A 22,349-nucleotide genomic window follows, 5' to 3' on the forward strand; every position below is an offset into this window, starting at 1 on the left:
TTGAGTCTTTTTGGGACTCCGTATCATCATGTATAAAAGTAAAGGGTTCGACTGCAAGGCTTGGAGGTCTTGCTCTGAATTTTTATGTTTCAGTTGAGTGTTGAATACTCATCTAAAAAGTTGAGCTCTTGAGGAATTCCAGAGATTATTAGAAAGACAAAGGAAAAATTTAAACAAATTTCAGCAGCGTTTAACCCTAGTCTCCCTTCCAAGCAAACACCTTCTTTCTCTTTTCCACAAACTTCTTTTTTCCATACCTTTATTTTTCATGCGTATGGTATGACATCAGCCATGTAAGCTTTCACAGGGTCCTAGGGTTTAGAACTGAAAGAGACCTCGGCCATCTAGTGCAAACCCCCCGACTTCCCCACCCCCTTTCCCATTTGAATGATGAGGAAACAGGCCAGGGAGACTGTGACTTGCCCAAGGTCACTTCAGTTGTAATAAAGGGTTGAGATTTGGACCTGCATCCTCTGACATTAGATTTATTACTTGTCCCCTGCACTGGAGAGAGGCTACTGAGGTTTTTGCTGCCAGGCTGATTGCCTGTTTTGGTGAGCTGCCCTGCTTTTTATCTCTGTCATATATTATATATTCAGTGAGACTAAACAGTTATTCTTGATAGATGAATTTCTGAAAACAGTACAGAAATAGAGAAGCATATGAACGGCACTTCTAGAAAACGAAATTAAAGCTTGCCCTGCAAAATGGAACTGCCCCTCAGCTTGTCCTACAACTGGACACTTGGCTTCCTGGCTCTTCTGTTTATACAGCAGTAGGACACATATCCACATAACAGTGCAGTTACCCCCTTTGTTTACAGTACAACCACAGAAGCTTTCCTGGCTAGCTCTGAGAAGGTTGGGTGCACCAAAGTCTTCGGAGCTCAGACTGTGTATTGAAAGAACTCTTCTTACAATAGCTCATTCCTCTCCTTCTGGTGGCAGAGGCCCAGGGTATTTGCTGCATCTGCTTTAGAAGGAGCTGACTATGAGCAGTTAATGATTGAGTCAAGTACTCTAGTGGTTATGAAAGTCTTAGAACACCTGCAACCTCTATTTTTGCCTGTTTTGAGGATGTTTCCTGTCACTGACTCGGTGAGCTCTGAATACCATTTCTCATGTTTTTGTGAAGTAGATGTCTCCTTCTCCCCTCATAAAATGTCCTCTGCAAGCCAAGCAGTGATGCACCCTCAGCATTATCTTGATAACTGCTAGAAACATCAGGAATCTGAGGAAGTGGGACCCCTGACCTGGCTACTGTACATATACCTCTTATGGAAAGTGTCCTTAATGCTACTGATTTGTTGGGTTTTGCCCCTTTTCAGGAATCTTAGTCTAATCTCTTTTAGGCCTTAAAGTTGGAATCTATGCTCATTAGAATGACTTAATCTATTTGCTCAGGATCTTACACTTAGGAGTGGAAAGGACCACCAAAATGAGCCCCTGCTTTACACAGGCAAGTATGGGGTGCAGTGGATAGAGTGATGGCCCTGGGCTCGAAAGGCCTTAAGCATAAACCTATTGTAGACACTCACTAGCTGTGTGATCCAGGTCAAGTCACTTAACCTTTGTCAGACTAATATTCTTCAACTTTAAAATGAGGAGAATAACAGTCATTTCTAACTTTCTGAGGAGCAAATGTGGTTAACATACATAAAGTACTTTGCAAATCTTAAAGTGCTCTGTAATATGCTAGTTGTTATTGTTATTATGATTATTGCAGATCATGAAAATCAAATGGCAAAGCAAAGTTCAGACACATACTCCCAAATCCATTACTCCACACTCATTTTTTGCTTGTCTAATGATACCATCACCTTCTATCAAAGACAGCTTTGGAATTAGGTGTGACCTAGGGCACTCAGGCTATAGAACCAGATGGTTAGGTCTTCAAGAACCATCTCTCTTAGTAGATTACTTTGGCTTCCTACTGTAAGGAGAAGATTGGCTTTTCTTCCTGATTTCCTCCTAGTCTAACAGTAATTATTGTAATAGCTAACATTTATATGTAGAATTATGTTCTGCAAAGTGTTTTGTATGCCTTATTCCATTTGATCCTCACAACAACCTTGGAAGGGTTATTATTATCCCCTTTGTACCAAAGGGAAAGGAAGCTTAGTCTCACAGAGGTTAAGTGATTTGCCCAGAGTCACAGTTAGGAAGTATTTAAGCAAGATTTGAACGTAGGTCTCTCCTGACTACCAGTTCAGCACTCTTTCTATCTACCACCACATACATACATACCTGTAGTATAGTAGTTCCTTGCTAGGGATGGAGAGAAGATTAGTCATATTACCAATATTATAAAATAATAATAAGGATCTTCTTAAAAGCAAATCTGACCAGTTCAGTCCCCCTATTCAAATAAATTCTTGTGACTCCTTATCACCTCCAGGATCAAATAGAAAAGCCTTTCTTTGATATTTAAAACCCTTCCTAATCTGGCCCCCTCTATAACAGTATTTGAATGAGCCAACTTCTTTTCTTTTTTCTTTTTGCTTTTTGGTGAGGCAGTCGGGGTTAAGTGACTTGGCTGGGGTCACACAGCTCTTAAGTGTCAAGTGTGTGAGGCTGGATTTGAACTCAGGTCCTCTTGACTCCAAGGCTGTAGCTCTATCCACTGCACCACCTAGCTGCCCCATGAGCCAACTTCTTGATAGATGTTTTAGGATTCTGAGTAGGCTTTTCTTTTTTTAGTGACATGTATTAAAACGAATCTTGAAGAAAAGCTTCATTGCAATATATTTTTTTCTGTTTGTATCACACAACTGCGTGCCTTCTTTAAAAATTACTAAGACATTTAGTTTTCTGAAGTATGTCCACCACATTTCAGAGGAGGAAAACAAGTTTATTACTATTTGAAGTTATTTAATTATTTTTAAGCATTTTCTCATTTGCTTTTAGTTTAGCTGTTTGGGACATATCATATGAAAAATGACTTAAAAATTTAACTCTGTTATTAATGTGGCCTTGGGTTTTTTGGCAGCTCCTTGCTCAACTATGGCATACCATCATGATAGCAGAAGGATATTTGTGGGCCAGGATAATGGAGCCATAATGGTAGGTAGCTTTGGGAATTTAAGAATATTAAATGCATATAAACCACTTGAATTTTGTCTGTATCACAGTTTCTCGTTATTCTGGCCTCTCAGCATTTGTTAGTTTTAGACATTGTAAATGCAAAGTTATCATTATCTAATAGATAATTCTGACTCTGTCAAAAGCATTCTCAATTCATTACAGTGTTATCCCTATTTATGAATGGGTGTGTTCCAAAAGTTTCTCTGTACGAACTTAGAATGCATTTCCCCATAGAAATAATTATAATTTGTAGTTTCCTTGACCTTCCCACAAATGTATTTTGCCCTTAATATACCTGGCACAATATTAGTAGTATGAGCCCTAGAGGCATTGCCTGGGATAGAGGAATGGGTGTGGCCCCAAGGATGAGGAAGGTGGGGACTCTGTAGGCAAGAGATGAGTTTCATGTGAAAGACTCAGGGGACAGAGGCAGGAAGTTGGAACCATAAATCTTTCAGGATTATTTGTCAAAGCCCTTGTTCCTCCATCACAATGAGGATAATACCTCTCCCTGTTTATTTAAGAGGGGTATTAGCTAGTATATAGGCTTTCATATACAGTTACTGAGCAACAAAAAAAAGGAATAGGATAGTGTGTTTGGATTTGCCAGTAGCTGGAAGGAATTTTTACTTTCTCTTATAACCCACTCTCAGGGCCTATGAAATAGCGGTTGTAAAAGCAGTGAAGAGAAAAGATTTGTGTAAGTCAAATTTACAAGTTATCACTTGCCTTTATTATGGCACTGTCTTATATGGAATAATGTACTAAGCATAATGAGGAACCTCTCCCCCCCCATTTTACCAAAAGCAATTACTTTTCCCAAGTTTAATCTTATCAGTGACAGAGGTATAGGTTGTTAAAATATTTGCACTTCCTTTGGAATAAAGATATGATTCTCCTTTGTGTAGGATGTTACAATATTTGCACTTCCTTTGGAATAAAGATATAGTTCTCCTTTGTTGTTTTTCCTTAATTTGGTCCATCAGCAGTTCACACCAGCTGTGCTCTCCAGGCTGTGGAGAATGCAAAGATCAAGCTCATTCAACTAATTGAAAAAAGTTGCTTTCCTTCTTATACTCCTTTGTGGCATTTTCCCTGTTTTTACGGGGACCACCTACCACTTACCACTTAGGGGTGGGAGTGGATAAAGTACTTTGTCAGAAACAACTCTCAGCAGTGTGGTTTGTTTAATTCATCTTGAGCCATTTTAATATAGCCAAAATGGTAGGACAAGTAAGTGATAACTTTTGGGTATAGAAAAGGTGGAAGGAAACCCTCAAAGAAGACTGACTAGCTCTCTACATTTCACTACAGTAAATGTTAATATTATAGATACTTGGTTTTGCCAGTAGACCTGGGATTCTTAACCTTTTTGGTGTTATAAATGCCTTTGGCCATGTGGGAGCCTATGGACCCTTTCTCAGAATAATTTTTTAAGTGCATAAACAAAAATACATAAGGTTATAAAGGTAGCCAGTTATATTGAATTCATTACCAAGATATTAAAAATTTATAAACTTTAGGTTTGAATATTCTGGTCTAAAGTGTTACATATTAGAAATGATAGTTTGAGGCTTTTTTGCTGAAGCATTTTAATTCATAGAGCTGATCCCAAAAATCCTCCATCTTTTCATAGGCTATACTTGCATTTTTTTTTTTTGTTGAAATTTATCATTACCTTAAATGTTTAAAAATATAACTTGTTTATTTGCTATCTTCAATTATAGGAATTTCATGTCTCTGAAGATTTTAATAAGATGAACTTTGTTAAGACCTACCCAGGTAATACCATATGCACAATTATTTGCTTTATCCTTTAAAGCACTAGAGTACTGCTCGTTATCGAAATGAAGTTTTTATGTCACATAGCTTAGTTTTCAGAAGTATTGAGGAGACTGTCAGCCCTCAGAAAAGGTATCTCATACCACCCCTGCCCTCCCCACTCTGCCCAGGGCTTATTGCCAAGTATAATGTATTTATTAGTTATAAGCCTTTAACTTCATTGTCAGCGATCAATGGGGGTGGTCCCATTTTCCGGTTAAAAAAAAATTTTGTATTCCTGGTTTCTTTTACACCTAGGAATTCTAGGCTCATGATAATTTGTATAATATAATATTATATAAAGATTTCAGGTATTTCTTAAAGATAAAGTTGTTTATTTAAGGCAGAAGTTTGGGACAATATGAACCCATATAGTTCTATGTAGGGCCCAGGAGAGCAAGTACATAGTTAATTTTAGACCAAAGCAACACCAGATTTAACCATATGTAGATTGCCCATTCTGAAAGAACATAGTGTTGAGTCATTCAGTCCATGATCCTCATGAATTTTTCAGAGTTCATGCTTATAGTTAATAAATTTAGAGTTTAAACTTTTACTTTGACCACATAATTACTTTTCTATATGAATTGACATAGTTATGGAATCTGGAAAGATGTTTCTGTAAAATAAGGCCAAATTGCCTTTCCCAGGGCAGCTGGGAATCTGGGCTATATTTAAAATAGGAAGATGACGTAATAATGGTGGAATAATGTTAATTTGGAGGATGTCAGTGGTACAAGCTGTTTTTTCATTTGACCAAAGTGATGTAATAATGCTTTTTCAGTTTTGGGTAAATGGACAAACTTTATAACTAACTTGTTAGCTGCCTCAGTTACCATTTGTGCAAATTACCTTTTGAAAGGATCTAGAAAAATGCTTCCTGCTTTCTTCCAACATTTTGTCTTCTGGAAATGTGTCTCATGATAATGAGATGACTTTATCTGTATTTTGATTATTATACTTGAACATCTGTTTTGCTCATTGCATTTTTCCTCCTCAGTATCTGAGGTGATGTTGCCTTGTTTACAAAATTAATAACAATATTACCTTTTACCTTTTTCGGGAGATTTCATTCACTTCTTTGAAGTGAATATAATTTTTTTAAAGATAGATCTGACATACTGAAGTTAATAAATTAACCCAGGATTTTCCTGTGTGGTCTATGCATCTAAAAATAATGTTAAAGGTTTTTTCTGGCTATCATTTGCTATCATCATTAACTATATTTCTGAGTTCATTCAATAAGTGTTTATCAAGTACTTACTATATATATACCACTGTACCAAATTCCATGATAGTTGTCTAGGAAGAGTTCTTGTGGATCTAAGGGTAATAAGCAGGTTAGAAGCCATTTTAAAAGAATATACAGGATACCCTTCACATTCTGAGGCATTATTTCAAAATAAAAAATGTTAGAACTATTGCACTTACTCAATGGTATGTGCAAAGGGATTGCTCTTGCAGTAGAGTATCTGAGTTCTCTTTTCTCCATTGCTCTTTTCTTCCATTTATAGCAAAGGTGCTCATATTTCTTTAATATTTTATAGATTCTGATTGTCTTTGACCAAGGAGAGCTGCTTAATATCCCTGTTCAGGAAAAGAATGTGGATGAGACTGCTTCTTAGATCAGAAGGCAGTTGAACCCATGATGTGTTGGCAAACCTTGAAATGTTTGAAACCTACAAATATTCAAAAACAGGAATGTAGAATTTGGAGGGCTTCCTGGATTCTAAGTGCTAAGGAGTATGAAACAAGAGGAAGTGATCAGTGAAAGCTGAGGTTATTTGCTGTCTCCATGAACCTTTGCCCTTTAAGTCTATTTGGGCAGAATGTCAATTTAATATTGGTTGAGAAGTTAAGCCTCCTTTTCTAATAGTAAGTGGTGGGTTATTTCTGGTGATAGTATTTCTAACCAAAATAAGCACATTTTTTCTTTCTAATCCAATAGCTCATCAGAACCGGGTATCTGCAGTTATCTTCTGCTTGGGGGCAGAATGGGTTATCAGCACAGGTCATGACAAGTGTGTCAGCTGGATGTGTACCAGGAGTGGGAATATGCTTGGGAGACACTACTTCACTTCTTGGGCTTCATGCTTACAGTATCCTTTAAAAATATTCTAATTCCCTTATTGGAAAGATGAACTTTCCAATAAATAATTTTGAAAGCCTGTGTATAACCAATTCAGAACCAATACTGAGAAATATATTTATATTATGTAACATATAAATATATTTCTGAGTATTGGTTTTGAATTCTGGCCACTAAATAGTGAATAAATTTTTAAGTCATTGAATAATTCCTATACATTTTCTATTTGCACTGGCAACTTTGCAGATTTTTTTCTTCATTAAAAATCAGTTGAACCTTGCCTTTTCTTTTTTCTTCTTCTTCTTCTTTTTTTTTTTTTTGTGCTAGGCATTTGGGGTTAAGTGACTTGCCGAGGGTCACACAGCTAGTAAGTATCATGTGTTACGTGTCTGAAATCGGATTTGAACTTAGGTCCTCCTGACTCTAAGGCCAGAGCTCTATCCACCGCACCACCTACCTGCCCCTGATCTTGCCTTTTCTTATAATAGTGTCATATCACAGCTTTTCTTGATCCCTCTTAATCCCAGTGCCTACCCTGTATTGATTATCTCCAGTTTATTCTATATAGGTCTTGTTTGTACGTAGCTGTTTGCATATTGTTTCCCTCATTAGAGTTCCTTAAGAGCAGTGATTGCTTTTTCCTTTTTTTGTATCCCCACTGTTTAACACAACACTTAGAACATATTGAGCATTATTAGTCACTTAATAAATGCTTATTGATCGACTGAACAGGGGATGATGTACATAACTGATTATGATAGTGTAAAGAGTGAGAGATAAATAAAGAAAGGGCTAGACCAGAGGTTCCCAAACTTTTTTGGCCTACTTTCCCCTTTTAAAAAAAAAAATTTACTCAGCACCCCCCTGGAAATCTACTTTCTTTAATTTTTTTTTTGAAATGTGCATTATTTCAAAAAAATAGAAAATATTCTTCTTTAAAAATGATCTCTTAAATTTAATAATTTATTGTAAATTTTTGGATTTTTTTCCTGTGCTGAAATTTTGATGGCATAATATTCTATTATGTAACCATGTAGTAGTATTGTATTATAAACGAGTCATTACACACACTTATTCCTGTCTATGCATGCTGGACTTCCCGCCAATATGGGACATGATCACCTGTCAACATTTGCTTGTTAACACCTGTCGGGCGGCAGACTTAACCACTGATTGGTTATAACTTGCGTTTTGTGTGTTTATTTGGAAAATCATGTAATCACTATGATTTTAACTCTGTTACACAACAGACAAAACACGTACAAATGATTTTTCAAAATTTTCTTATCTTCTCTTTTTCCTTTTGCTTCCACCGCCCCCCTGAAACATTCTAGTGCCCCCCAAGGTGAGGTATCGCCCACTTTGGGAACTTCTGGTCTAGGCAAAGAGTTCTGAGAAATTTGAGAAAGAAGACTTTTGCCCTGGGTGGGATGTGGGGGTGGGTCCGGGAAGTTTTCATTTAGATGGTGCTCTTGAATTGGGTCTTGAACAGAGGGAGGGGTTTTAATACATAAGGACCAGGGCAAAGAACTAATTCTCTTCCTGGGGTAAGTTTGTAAGCAAAGGTGCACCCACGCAGGAGAGAGCTGCAGGAGACTTAGACTCAGAAACTTGAGCATAATTTTAGTCTTGTATACACCTTCTATTCATATTTTCTTCTGCATAGCTTTAAGACCGAAGCTGGTAGTGGTGTGTTTTTAAAGAAGTACTTTGAGAATAGTTATTCATTACTTATCCTTGACTAATTCTATTCAGATATGACTTTGACACTCAACATGCCTTTGTTGGAGACTATTCTGGGCAGATCACACTGCTGAAGCTTGAACAGAACACCTCTTCAATTATTACAACCCTTAAAGGGCATGAAGGTAAATTGTTTTCACACAGACTTTTCCGCCTTGTTTCAGAACCCACATTCTGGCCTTTCTAACAGAGTAATTAGTTCCTGATGACTAATTATAAATTTGAACTTTTGGCTAGGCCAGCACAAGCCTCCTTAACCTGGGGTCTGTGAACTTCTTTTTTTAAAAAAATTTTTGGTGGCAGTATTTCAACATAATTGATTTCCTTTGTAATCTAATGCATTTTGTTGTGTACACTGAAAAACATAATTCTGAGAAGGGATTCATATGTTTCCCCAGACTGCCCAAGGGGACCCTGATACAAAAAGCGTTAAGAACCATTGAGCTAAGGGTATAGATTCCAAAGGATGAATTGGGATTGAATGAGGATGCTTCCTCTTCTTAAATATATTTTTAAATTATCCTCTTTTCTTACAATGACATTACTTATTTTTAATCAAATTTTTTTCAAAAACACTTTGTAAAATTCTTGCAAAGAAAGGTAAAACTTTTTGAGGAATTGTTTTTTAATTTGTTTTTTCAGGATTCAGGTCAGCAAGGAAGATGGGGCTGTGTATTATACTGTGTATGTTGAACAAATCTCAGGGACTAGAGCTACCTAGTGGGTATGGAATTTCTACAAAGATGTGGCATTTGAAAATTTCTTTAATGTGGTATGAGCTTCCTGCATTATGGCAGGCCTTTGTGGCAGGGCTCTAAATTCCTTTAGTTGGATTTGAGATTGCTTAATGAAAAAATTTATAGTAAAGAGTTTCCTTTGATGTCGAACTATCCCTTCATGCAGTTAAAAAAACGAAAACAAAAACAAACCCCCAAAATATGATTTTTATAGGAGCTTTAAGTTAGAAATTTTGTAGCCATCTGTTTGAATTTTAGGAAATTTAGGGTTTCTGGGGAAAGAATCAACAGCTTTTAAAAAAAAATGAATATTATTCTTGGGGACTGTGTTTTTGCCTTTCTTTGTATCCTCAGTGCTTAGCACAGTCCTTGGCACATACTAAATGCTTAAAAGATGTTTGTTGGCTGACTAACTGCATCTTTCCTGACCAATTTGCTCCTGAGAGAAGGGAGTTGGGGGGGGGGTTGGGGTGGGGATTGGAAACATACATGCAAAAGAAAGAAATTGCTGAGGGAAAGAAGGACTGGGGGGAAGTGATACCATTAATGTGGGGTGTGGGATTTGGCCGAACCAGGCTGTACTGCTATTGGCTGTGACTAGTTCTCTTCTGACTCTTCTTTTTCCCATTTGGGCCACTTAGAGCAGTGTGACTTCCATTATTGTTTCGTGGTGGCTGTGATGAAAAACTCAGGGGTCACAACTGCTAAGGCTCTCTGTCAAAAGGGCAGGACAGTGACTGAAGGAGGCCCAAAGCTGATGTGAAATTAACGACTGTAGCTCGGTTTTCAGATTTATTCTTTTCCTTCTTTTGTTGGGATGAGTCGAAGAAAATGAATGTAGAAGGCTCCTTTTACTATTTACCTTTTCATTGTGAGAAAATACAGGAAATTTTACAGAAACAATTTTCTTTTAGGCAGTTAGGGTTAAGTGACTTGCCCAGGGTCACACAGCTAGTGTCAAGTGTTTGGTCTGAGGCTGGATTTGAACTCAGGTCTTCCTGACTTCAGGGCCGGTGCTCTATTCACTGCACCACCTAGCTGCCCCAGAAACAATGTTTTTTAAAAGACAAGACAACATTGCTTCAAACCAAGAATGCACCACCAAATTAGGTTAAGTCAGGCAATATCAAGCAGAATTAGGTATAAGAGTTTAGATCTTGCAGCTGAGCTTTTTGTATAGTTTGCAGTAGTCTGGCATATTGAATTAGCACAGTCTAACCAGTCTGATAACTGCAGAGAACACTGAACTGAGTCCTATGTCAAATCTCTTCTTGATTAGCTTTGCTAATTTTGCGCAAGCCACTTCACCTACATTGGCTTCAGTTTCCTTTTTTTTTTTTCCCTAAAGTGATGATTCTATGATTTGGTAATCACTCAGGGCCTTCCCAAGCCTAAGTCAATTTTTTTTGTGAAACACCTAGTTAGAAATGAAATTAAACATGCTCACTTTCAAGAAGAACTCTCCTCCTGGACTTGGAGAAATTTAATAACTTAGGCTCATAGCTATCCTACAAAAAATGAAAGAAAACTTTTTTCTGATTTATTAAATGCTAGAGTACTTTTGTTCTCCAAAGCCAACAGGTTCATCAGCTTCCAAGTCATTCTGTAGTGTGCAGTTTTTGCTGCCTTATTTTTTTTGGTTAAGCACAGGGAAAGTATTTTTAAATATTCATATTGTATTCATAGAATTCAGTAGGTAGCTGGCCCAGCCAACTGCTGCTCATTCCATTTATTGTGATCCTCCATCTCCTGTCTTGTAACTCATGAGAAGGTGGCTCAGAAACCTGCACCCAGTGGGAGCTTCGTTTTTGTCGTGTGGCTTAGCTGTCCAGGTAAGACTGAATGCACATGCTTATCTATATGCCCTCAGGCAGCGTTGCTTCACTGTGGTGGGATCCTATTCAGCGGTTACTCTTCTCAGGAGCATCTGACAACAGCATCATCATGTGGGACATCGGGGGAAGAAAAGGCCGGATGCTGCTGCTTCAGGGCCATCAGTAGGTGACCTCATTGTTTTCATCTCTGAAGGAAAGTTTGGGGCTCCATGTATTTTTCCAAGAAACGTGTACTAGTGGAATGACATGCAACTGCATGCCCTTTTCCAATCATTCAACAGACATTTATTAAGTATCTGCTGTGTACTGAGTACCATAGTCTCTGCCCTCAGAAAGTTCATTTTTAAAAAACTTTTGTTGTCAAGTAAAGCAGTCTTCAGTTTCTGCTGCTTGTTTTGTTCAGTGCTGCTTTCCCTTTTTCCTTTCTCTCCTTTTTAAAGTTTTATTGGTGTCTTTTGTTTTTATATCACTTCATTTCCCCATGTATCTCTCCTTCATTGAGAGAGATACCCCTTATAATTAAGAATAAAAAAGGAGGAGGAAAGGGGCTATTCAGCAAACTTAAGAAGCACCATTTAGGTCTTATAGGAGGTGTTATAGCCCTCTCACCTCTGCCAGAAGGGAAGGAGATACCTTCTTCTGTTTCTCATTCAGGGCCAAATGGAGTCATTAGAGTTTTACAGTATTCAGTTCCAATTTTTGTTGTAGTTCTTTCTGTTTACATTGTAGTCATTGTGTGTTTTGTTTTCCTGCTTCTGCTTACTTCAGTTTGGATCAGTTCGTGTAAGTCTTCCTATGCTTTCCTTTATTCTTTTGTTATCGTTGTTTTTCTTTGATGTTGTTTGTTTTCAAAAGTGGACTTGTGATTTCATTTGGCATAGGGAGTTTCTGGTGAGAAACTCCTTCTACAGATGCAGTGTGGCACTCACTGTGCAGCTTTCAGAGCAGCTTGGCGGTACTGAAAGGGTTAAATAGCATACACAAGATAGGGTGTGTTAAAGGCAAGACTTGACCCCAGGTTCTCCTGACTCCAAGGCCAGTTCTCTCTCAGCTGGGCTACAGTGCCCTATTCCCTGTAATCTTCATATTAATCATTTCTTAGGTTATTGCTTTATTTCAAATAAAAACTCTGGTGTTTCTGAGAAAACAAATCCTTGTAACAAATATAAATGTCATGATTAGATCTTTTTTTTTTTTTTTTTTTTTTTGCTTTTTGGTGAGGCAATCGTAGTTAAGTGACTTGCCCAGGGTCATACAGCTAGTAAGTGTTCAGTGTCTGAGGCCAGATTTGCAGGGCCGGTACTCTATCCACTGTGCCATCTACCTGCTTCCATGATTGTATCCTGATGGCATGCCAAGGTGTCCCTTTGAAGTTCCCTTGAATCTCCTAAAATGCTTCAAGTCCTTTTATAACACAATTGGTTTTATCTGTGGGGTTCTTTGTTTTTGGTTTCCTATATAATTGATGACTCAAACTTAGTAATAACTTCAATCTAAGGTTAATGAAGTAGTTGTTACCAGTCAGCAAATTTTTTATTCTGTGCCAGGCATTGCCCTAAACACTGAAGAGACTATTACAAATATGAAACAGACCTACTCTCTAATGACTTACATTCTAATGGAAATGAGACAGCATACGCATGTATAAATGAATGCAGAATATATACAAAATAGATACCAGGGAGTATTGGGAGAGAGAGAGGGTGCTAGCAGCTTGTCTGGGTCATGAGGAAGGGTGTCGCATAGAAGGTGGCATGTCAACTGAGTCTTGAAAAAAACCAGAGATTCCAAGAAGTCGAGATGAGGAGGGAATGAATTCCTAGCATGGGGGACAGCCAGAGAAGTGAGAGATGGGAGTGTTGTGTGTGTACAACAGCGAGAAGGCCAGTCTGGCTGGGGAGCTTTGTGTGTGACGTAGTAATGGTTGAGAAGACTGGAAAGGTAGGCAGGGACTGGGCTGTGAAAACCTTTAAATTCCAAAAGGAGAGGTTTATATTTGCTCCTAGCGGAGGCTGAGTTAGGGGCATTATTTCAGTAATCCAGGCCAGAGGTAATGATGGCCCTAACCAGGGTTGTGAATATGGAAGTGGAGAGAGGTCATGCAGATAGAAATGACAGGATTTGGCAACTGATTGGATGGTGGAGATGGCAATTGAACCCATGTGTGCTGATGAGATTGTCACAGGAGAGTATCTAGAGAGAAGAGGGCCTAAGAGGGAGCCTTAGGGTCAACCCACACTTGGTGAGCAAAGCATGGATGATGAATTGATAGAGGAGACTAAGCAGGAGTGGTCATACAAGGAGGAGGAGAGCTAGGCAAGAGCATGAAAATACAGGGAGGTGAGAGGATTCTGGAGAACGGAGTGGTCAATAGTTTTGATGTTGCAGATGGTCATGAAGGATTAGGACCGGGAAGAGATCATTCACTTGTCAGTTGAGAGAACTGGTAACTTTGGAAAGAGCAATTTCAATTGAGTGATGAAGTCAGGAACCAGATTTCAGGGGAAATAAGGAGAGAGTGAGAAAAGAGGAAGGGGAAACGCTGAGTATCAAAGAACAAAAGAACAGGAGAAACGCTTTCTTGACCAAAGGCCTGGTGTAGGGAAGAGGGCAGTGGGATGAGAGGTGGGAGCCCTTGGCTGTCAGCCTAGTTCTGTCTTTTATTAGCTCTGGTACCGTAGGAGCTTGTGTCCCTTTCTGGACGCTTCCTCTCTAAAATGAGGAGTGACCCAGCTCTAAAATGTGATGATTCCAATTCTAGAGTTCTTTGACATGGGAGGAATTCTTAGCCTTGCCAGGGGGGCTTTTCCTGTGAGTTTTGAGGAATGATTGATGGTTTTTTTTTCTTTCCCCTTTTTCCATCTTCCCAGCACCGAACAGGAGAAATGAAGCCTATTGTTCACTGTACTAGATACTCCTATCTGTAGTTTCTGTTAGAATATTGAAAAGGAAAAAAAAAGTTCATCCTCACCCTCCAGGCACTCCCATTTCTTTTTTTCATCTAAGCCTTTGTGATTGGAGTTACTCTAGCCAGAAGAATTTTTTTCTCCACATTAAGTATTTCAGTAATACACATTTTGGAAAACCATGGTGCCTAAATCAGAGAATCTTGAAACTCATCCCATCTTCTCAAGTGAAAATATTTAGCCGCTTTTCTATTTTAAAATAATTTTTATTTTTATTATTTTGAATTTTTTTCTTTTTTTTTCTTTTGAATTTATTAAACAACAGTTTGCTTGAGCATCTCTGCATTCAAAAGAACAGAAGAAAGGGTGTATATAGCTGAGAAGCTCTATCATGAATAGCCTGACCCTCTTTTTCTTTAACAATGTGATAAACATGTAAATTCCAGAGCTGTCCTGCTTGTTTGTATCTGCCTCTGTACCTCCTTCTGTTCTTTTGTGTGTATGTTATTAATGCTTCATCACATTCTCTCGACCAATTCCCTTCCCCCCGTTTGAAAAACAGCCGTAATACTTCCCTTGTATCCAATAATTCCTGTCACACAAAACAAATTCACACATTGGCCATGTCTGAAAAATGTATATCACACTTTGCCTCTCAAGTCTGTTACCTCTGTGGCAGGAGGTGGGTAGCAAACCTTTGTTGTTGGCCTTCTGGAAGCACAAATGGTTATTGCATTGATCAGACTTTCAGAGTCTTTCAGAGTAGTTTTTGTTTACTGTGTTGTAGTCGTATAAAGTGGCCTCCTGGGTCTGCTCACTTCACTCTGCATCAGTTCTTACAAGTCTTAGGTTTCTTTGAAGCCTTCTCTTTTGTTGTTTTTATGTTCCCGTACCATTATTTGCTTAACTATTACCCAATTAACAGTTCTCCCATATTTTCCAGTTTTTGCTACTGTCAAATATATTTATACATAGGAGACTTTTCCCTTTTTCTTTGAATTCTCTGGAGTAGAAGACTAGCTTTGTTTTCACTAAGTCAAGGGAATGAGCAATTTTTAGCTACTGATTTTCAAAATTCAAGTCAGTAAACATTTGTCAGATATCTCCTGTGTGCTAGGCAGGTGCCGGGGATACAAAGGCAAACATGAGGTCATCTGTGCCCTCATTTTGCAGGGTAGGATCACTGGTCTCCAAAGCTCTCTTCTGAGAACAGTTTGTGCCACTCCAGATGAGGTCTCTTCTAGACCATGTGTTGTGATGTCGAGATTCAGGGTTCTGAAGGGCAGAGTCTCAAGCCTGCCTGGGGCAGCACCTTGTCTTTCCCTGTTGAGAAAGGGGTCTGTTGTCTGTTTTGTTCACAGTGACCGGGTGCAATCTCTTTGTTACCTTGCACTTACGAGACAGCTGGTTTCTTGTTCATCTGATGGGGGAATCGCTGTCTGGAACATGGATGTCCAAAGAGAAGAGGTAAGAGGGGAGCTGTGCGGAGGCTGTGGGGCCTCTGTCTTGGGGCCACTTCTCACTATTGTTGCCCCTCTGGTTCTGTAAAGTTGCTCTTGTGGTCGGGCCTAAGAGTCCTCTCCTTTCCTCATTCTGCTCGTTCCCCAGGGCCTGGGAAGCTTGGACAGTTCACTTTGTGCTGCCTCACTTTCCCCTTCCTTACTGAACTCTTCACTATTTTCTGACAAAGATGTTGAACACATTCGAAAAATAGCAAATAGAACAGGATGTCTCAGTAATAATAATAATAATGATAGTAAAATCACAAGAGCAATTACATAGCGCTTTAAAGTTTGCAAAGTGCTTTATACATGTCTCATTTTGTCTTCACAACAACCCAGGGTGGAGAGGTTGGTCCTTTTATCCTTATTTTACAGATGAGTAAACTGAAGCTGAGAGATAAAGTGACTTGACCAGGGTCACACAGCTAGTCAGTGTCTAAATCTCAGTTCTGTACCTGATTTGTGCCATTCTGCATGAATTAATTGTTCATGACTCTTAGGAGTTCGGAAGTGGAAATGAAAGTGAGCAAATTGAACAAAAACATCTTATAAAAGAATTGGCTTTAGACTCAGTCACCTCCTGTCTGTGATTCTTGTCTGTTGTGATCCGTTTTTTTTTTTTTTTAAACAGTTGGCTAAAAATATATAGGAAAAATAGGCAACCTATGGTTAGTAAGTGTCTGGCCTTAAAGGGGAATTTCTGTCTTACTTGAGGAGCCAGGCTAGACAGAGGATTACTTGGGTCACACTTCCATAACTAGTTTGCTTTTTAACTTCCTTGGGAAAGCTTTGGGAGCTCATTTTACCTACTGATTTGCTCTCTCTCTACTGGAGGATTGAAAGAAAATCTGTTACTGTACCATTTTTGAATTAGAGACAATGCTCTTGAAAATAAACACTTTATTCAGGAGGAGGATGCATGCAGTAGAATGTGAGCACCAGTCTCTCATTTTTGTTGAGATCAGGATAAGGAAAAGGAGGTAGGTTATAGAAGACAGTCTGCTGATGAAATGTTGGATTAATGACCTTTGTGGCTGTTCTTAGAGGACAAGATGCCGGAGGTTGTATGACATAACATAGCACAGAAATAAAACTTTCTATGACTATGGAGGATTAAAATACAAGACAGCCCAAAATAGCTGTCACTTTAGTGTTCACTATTCTTCCCAAGTGTTAAAAGAAGCAAGTTTACTGCTCTTAAACTGCTCAAAGAAATCATTCTTTTCTGATCTCTTGTGTTTTTCTTACTGGCCGTCTTAGGTCATTTTAAGTATGCTTCTAGTTCTTTTTTGACATGTGATACTGAACATAGTGAGTGGTTAACACCATCTTGGTGGTTTTATTGAGAGCATTCTTCATGAGCATTGGAATAGGAGATGACCAAGTGCCCTAAAGAATGACATTTTCTGTTTCCTTCGGATATGTGATAAAAATCCACTGCCATTCCTTTATTTGCCTCTTCAAAGAGAAACTAGGCACTGCTCTTCCCATTTAGCTGTAATTTTCTTGTTTTCTTATTTCATTTATTATTATTATTTTTATTATTATCAATTATTACCTAGTTAGAGCAATGATTTAAATCAATACCAAATTAGAGAATAAACATAAAAAGATATGGTTTGCAAATGTGATAGGATCTTGGTCAAAGAGGGATTCCCTATGAGTAATAAATCATTCAAATGTTCCTGCTTGTGGATAACATTGTATGGGTTGTATCAAGCTCTGTAGCATGGCAGAGCTTCCTGGAAGAAATCCATAATCACTCAGAAGGTTTGTAGCCTAGGCACACAGGGAAGTGGATGAAAAATGTCTGTTGCCCAGATTTCAACATGTATTTGCATAGACACCCTATAGAACTTGCACATCAATATGTGTGTCTGGGACAGGCAGCACAGATGAACAGTGAGTTAGGCCCAGATTTGAAGACGAAGAGGAAGTTGGGATAGATTACTTCGGGAGATTGCAAAGCTCTGTTACTGATCCAAGCTTTTCATGAAAGCAAAGACCATTCTCTTTTTCATTACTGACAGCTCACTGATATTGCAGTTTGGCAGTGGGATAGGAATATAACTGCTTCTGAAGAATTAAAAAGTATCACATGGAGGAGGGGCAGTTGAGAGGCTCATGGTGAATATGAGTAGACTGCAACATATACTAGATGAGGAATGGACAAGATTACCTGGCAAGGAGGGGAGATGACACATGAACAGCTTACCAGTGGAGCAGTGTCAAGAGAAAGTGAGAAAGGTCCCCAGCATATTGGGATATGGAAAAGAGTTGCACGAGTTGGGATGACATAGATGGATTTCCTTTTTCCTTGTTGGAGAGAACTCCCAAGTCAGTGGGATCACAGATCCATTTGATCTGTTTGGTCAGTTCAGGTCACTGGTAATATAAGCATTTTCTAATCTATTGTAGGTTTGGGACATCATAGGGCTGGTGAGTGGGGCTGTAGGGGAATCAGTTAACACACCGTTTCCAGAAGTCATGGTATTAATATATAATGTCACAATTGAATCTCAGATATGAGAAGGTAAAACAATTAGCATTTTCTCTTCTTGCTTTATTAACATCTTATAAGTTTCATTTCTCATCGAGCAGTCAAACTGAAAAATTTAGATAAGTTTGTGTGTTTTTCCTGTCCAGGCTCCTCAATGGTTAGAAAGCGATTCTTGTCAAAAATGTGAACAACCCTTCTTTTGGAACATAAAGCAGATGTGGGACACAAAGACACTGGGGTTAAGACAGGTAAGAGGCCAACTTCAAATCTTTACCGATGCTTTTGCTGCTGTTTGTTGCCTTGTTTTTCTTAATTACATTGTGATTGTGTGTTGAACCTCACTTTGTTGAGTTCATCTGTTTTTAATGGTCACTGCCGCTTGGTGTCCATCCAGGAAAGACTGGTTCAATTCAGCAAATATTTAAGTAGGTACTTTAAGAATTTGGTACCTTAATATGTAAGGCAGTGATCTTGCACTCAGAAAGGTACCAAACTCCGTAATTGCTTGTCTTCTAAAAACAAAAATATTCAGAAACTCAGACGCTGTGATCACGAGTGAAGTGGAAGATCTTCGTGGAGAAGAGTTATTCGTGGGATGATCACAGGTCATAGGTTTAGAGCTGTGAGGGCACTTGGAGGCCATTGTGTCCAACCCCTCTTATTTTACAGAGAAGTTATGTGATCTGCCGAGGGTCACACAGGTCACAGAAGCCAGTTTTGAACTTCATTCTTATTTCTCCAAATCTAAAGCTTTTCCCATAGTATCATGGTCTTTAAGAGTAACTCTATTCTCCATATGAAATATATATATAATATTATATATGATATAAATATATATATTGCTGAATATGTAAGATGTTAGAATATAAGATAAATATTTAAGATTCTTCTGAATTTTTCCACACACTTAACCCTACAGCATTTTCAAGACACATGATTCAAGTAACAGACCAATTTGATTTAAAATTAAGGATTAAAGAAATAGCTTATACTTCATATAAAATTAAAAAAAGATTCTTAGAATTAGGTATTTATGTACTACTAAAGTTCTGAAAAAATATATTTCTACAGCAGCTTTGAAAATAGCTACTCACTCAGGGCGATTATGAATTTTGCTGGTTAGTAGAATAGAATGTCGACTCAAATGACCAATATACCTCCATGAGAAGCTGGCTCAAAGTTTGTGTGAATTGGCAAATTACTTTTTGGTGTTCCTTACAAGGCTACTCCAGAGTGAAGTGATATTTTAAGATTAGCAGACAATTCAGGAAATACTTACATATGTGTAACATTCTAATGCACCAAGATAGTGCAGTCTCTTTAGCATTCTGTTACTAGCCTCTGTATTCTTACTGTTTGCCCAGCAGTGCTTTTGATCAGTGCATTGTAGTTAATAGGTAAAGTAACTCCTATTTCTAATGGAAAATACTGAAATTTTACTGTGCTTTTCGGAGCTAACAACTAATATGTGTAGAGAGTGGAAGTGTCCAGTCATCACCTCAAAGGGGTTCTGGGAAGAGTAAGTCATTATAACAAGAATCCAGTGATTGACAGTGGAGTTTACTTGAATCTCATATCTTCTTATGTAAATTTGAAAGATTAAAAATTGAGAACCTATGATTTTTTTTGGTACCAGTATATTAATCAAGAAATATTTCATCAAAACCATTCTTTAAGGACTTTTTTTTTTCTTTTCTGGTGTTCTGATTGTTCTTTCTAAAAATGTTTGTGTATTATTTGGTCTCACCCATATATACTTTCTTAACTTTAAACCTAGCTAATCCCTTGTTACTTGCTAAAAAAAGTAATACAGAAGAAAAAAAAAATTGGAGTCAAGCATTACAAGGCAATTTGCAAATTATTATTCCAGGGTAGGAATGGTCTAATGTTTAAAGCACATTTGATTCTTAGATTTTATGTAATATAAATGTAAAGGTACATGTATAAAAACACAAAATCTCAGCTTTCATTTTTTTTTTTTTTTTTTTCATAAAAAAGCATCACTGTAGGAAGTGTGGGCAAGCAGTGTGTGGAAAGTGCAGCACCAGGCGCTCTACGTACCCAGTCATGGGCTTCGAGTTCCAGGTCCGCATGTGCGACTCTTGCTATGACTCCATCAAAGATGAAGAGTAAGGAGCTTTCATATCTTGGCCTTGTTTTCCAATGAAAATGTGAGAAGCAAGATGCATTTCTTACCAAAAGGTCTACTTGAAGAAATTCTTTTCAACTTTAAAAAATTCATTTGTCAACAATGACAGACAACTCCAAACTCGAAGAATAGAAAAGAGGACTGTAAACATCTGTATAAACTTCTATGCTTTTATTTTTCCTTAGAAAAATTAAATTACATGCACACAGATATATACAAATATGTGTATACACATATAATACACATATATTATGATACACACACGCACATACATACATAGATATATGAATATATCCAAGCAGCATCATTACTCCTTTTTATACAGCTTTTACAATGCTTTATTGATACTCTCCGTTACTTATTTCTAAAGATGTATGTGGTCATTCTCACCTTGGATAAGCAGAAGCTCTTTTATTAGATAGTTTAGGTGCCGTAGTGGATACATTGTTGGACTGGGAGTCAGCAAGGTCTGAGTTTGAATCCTGACACACATTTACTAACTTTGTGATTCTGGACAAATGATGTGACCCCTCAGAATATCACTTTCTTCATCTGTTAAACAAGGAGGGGTAGGGTCCCTTTCAAATCTAAATCTATGATCCTTTGAGCTTCATGACCTAGCACAATCTCTATCTCCACCTAGTGGTTTCTAGGCTACAGTGAAGGGTCTGCAATAGCCATGTATTGATTGTGGCTGATCTAAGTCATTTCATTCTTTTCTTCTGTTATATTTGTGTCGATTTTGTAGTTATGAAAACTTTGTAGCGTAAACATTCTTGTACAGAAGCAAAGTTAGTCCAGGAGTTTCTTTCTTTTTTTTTTTTTTCCTGAAGTTTATTTCTAAATGCCTGCCCATGATCCTGTTACAGTTCTGGGCTAGAAAACATATTCTAACTGGAGTTCTACTTCAGTTTTGTTTTGTGATTTAGAATAATGAGATAACTATCTTCTGGATTACTTGACCTTTTTATCAGCTTGCTACTTAAAATAATGATATTGTAATATTAGCAACTTCAGATTTTTCTTCTGCTCATGGTTCAGAATTCATTCATTAAACAAATATTTACCACATACCTACCGTGTGAAAATCATAGTACCAGGAGCTTACAGAAATAGATAAATAAGATACAACTCCTGCACTGTAGAAACTTAGATTCATATAGTAATTATCAGATCATCAATGCTTTGAGGAGTTCAGGACATCTAGCAAAGGGGGGGCGTCTCCGCTCTATGAAGTCCTTTTGTTGGGGTTCTCTAGCTTTGGTGTAGCCCTTCTGTTGGACTGTTTGTACAGCCTCCTATCTACGCATTGCAGACACTGCGGTCAGCCCCTCCATTTTAAGGGAAGTGGTTAGGATGCTGAAGGAATAGCTCCAATCCTTTGAAGTTAATAAGGCTCCTTTGGTTAAAAGGGATAGGATGAAGGCCACCCACTCTTTTCTCCGCTAACTCCCAATCAGTTCTTTCTCAGGTTGCTCTCTCACCTAACATCCCTAGATGGCTTGAATCTCCTCTAAGCTATTAGATGCTCAGATCTCTGATTCCAGCTAGCTCAAAGGGCATGATCAAGGCCAATCTAAACATTTCCTGTTGCATATCAAGGCGTAGCATCTTGGGATGGGATGATATGATATGATTGATTTAATTTAGTTGTTCCCCTCTTAGTCTGACACTCTTATAGAATTTTAAAGAATAGATAGGATTTAATATGCATTATCTGCTGTGATACAACAGTTCTTTTTTTATAAGTGTTGAGTATTATTCCTACTTTACTGATGAGGGAGCTGAGTCTAAGAGAGGCTAAGTGATTTGCCCTGAGTCAAAAAACTAATAAGTGTCAAAGGCAGGATTTGAATTCAGATGTTCCGTACTCTAAATCTAGCATTTTATCTATTATGTCTCACAATACCTCATACTTAGAGCCCATGAAAACTTTTAGGATTAAACTTAGGAGGCCTTCTTTCATGTGACTGTGCTCCCTCAT

The 22,349-nt window shown here is 38.0% G+C and overlaps 1 protein-coding gene across 2 annotated transcripts in view; it reads left to right on the forward strand.

Moving 5' to 3' along the window:
• WDFY1 (WD repeat and FYVE domain containing 1) overlaps positions 1-22,349 on the forward strand; it is a 54,274-nt gene that overhangs the window by 26,619 nt on the left and 5,306 nt on the right. For both annotated transcript variants that reach the window (XM_027873749.1, XM_027873750.1), the window contains exons 3-10: positions 2,989-3,062; positions 4,811-4,865; positions 6,853-7,003; positions 8,749-8,861; positions 11,344-11,470; positions 15,576-15,681; positions 18,363-18,464; positions 20,215-20,345. In XM_027873749.1, coding sequence (XP_027729550.1) covers positions 2,989-3,062; positions 4,811-4,865; positions 6,853-7,003; positions 8,749-8,861; positions 11,344-11,470; positions 15,576-15,681; positions 18,363-18,464; positions 20,215-20,345 — 859 coding nt within the window. The remainder of the gene's footprint in view (positions 1-2,988; positions 3,063-4,810; positions 4,866-6,852; positions 7,004-8,748; positions 8,862-11,343; positions 11,471-15,575; positions 15,682-18,362; positions 18,465-20,214; positions 20,346-22,349) is intronic.

The sequence above is a fragment of the Vombatus ursinus genome, unplaced genomic scaffold, assembly GCF_900497805.2.
Source record: "Vombatus ursinus unplaced genomic scaffold, bare-nosed wombat genome assembly UNPS02014802.1, whole genome shotgun sequence".
NCBI lineage: Eukaryota > Metazoa > Chordata > Mammalia > Diprotodontia > Vombatidae > Vombatus > Vombatus ursinus.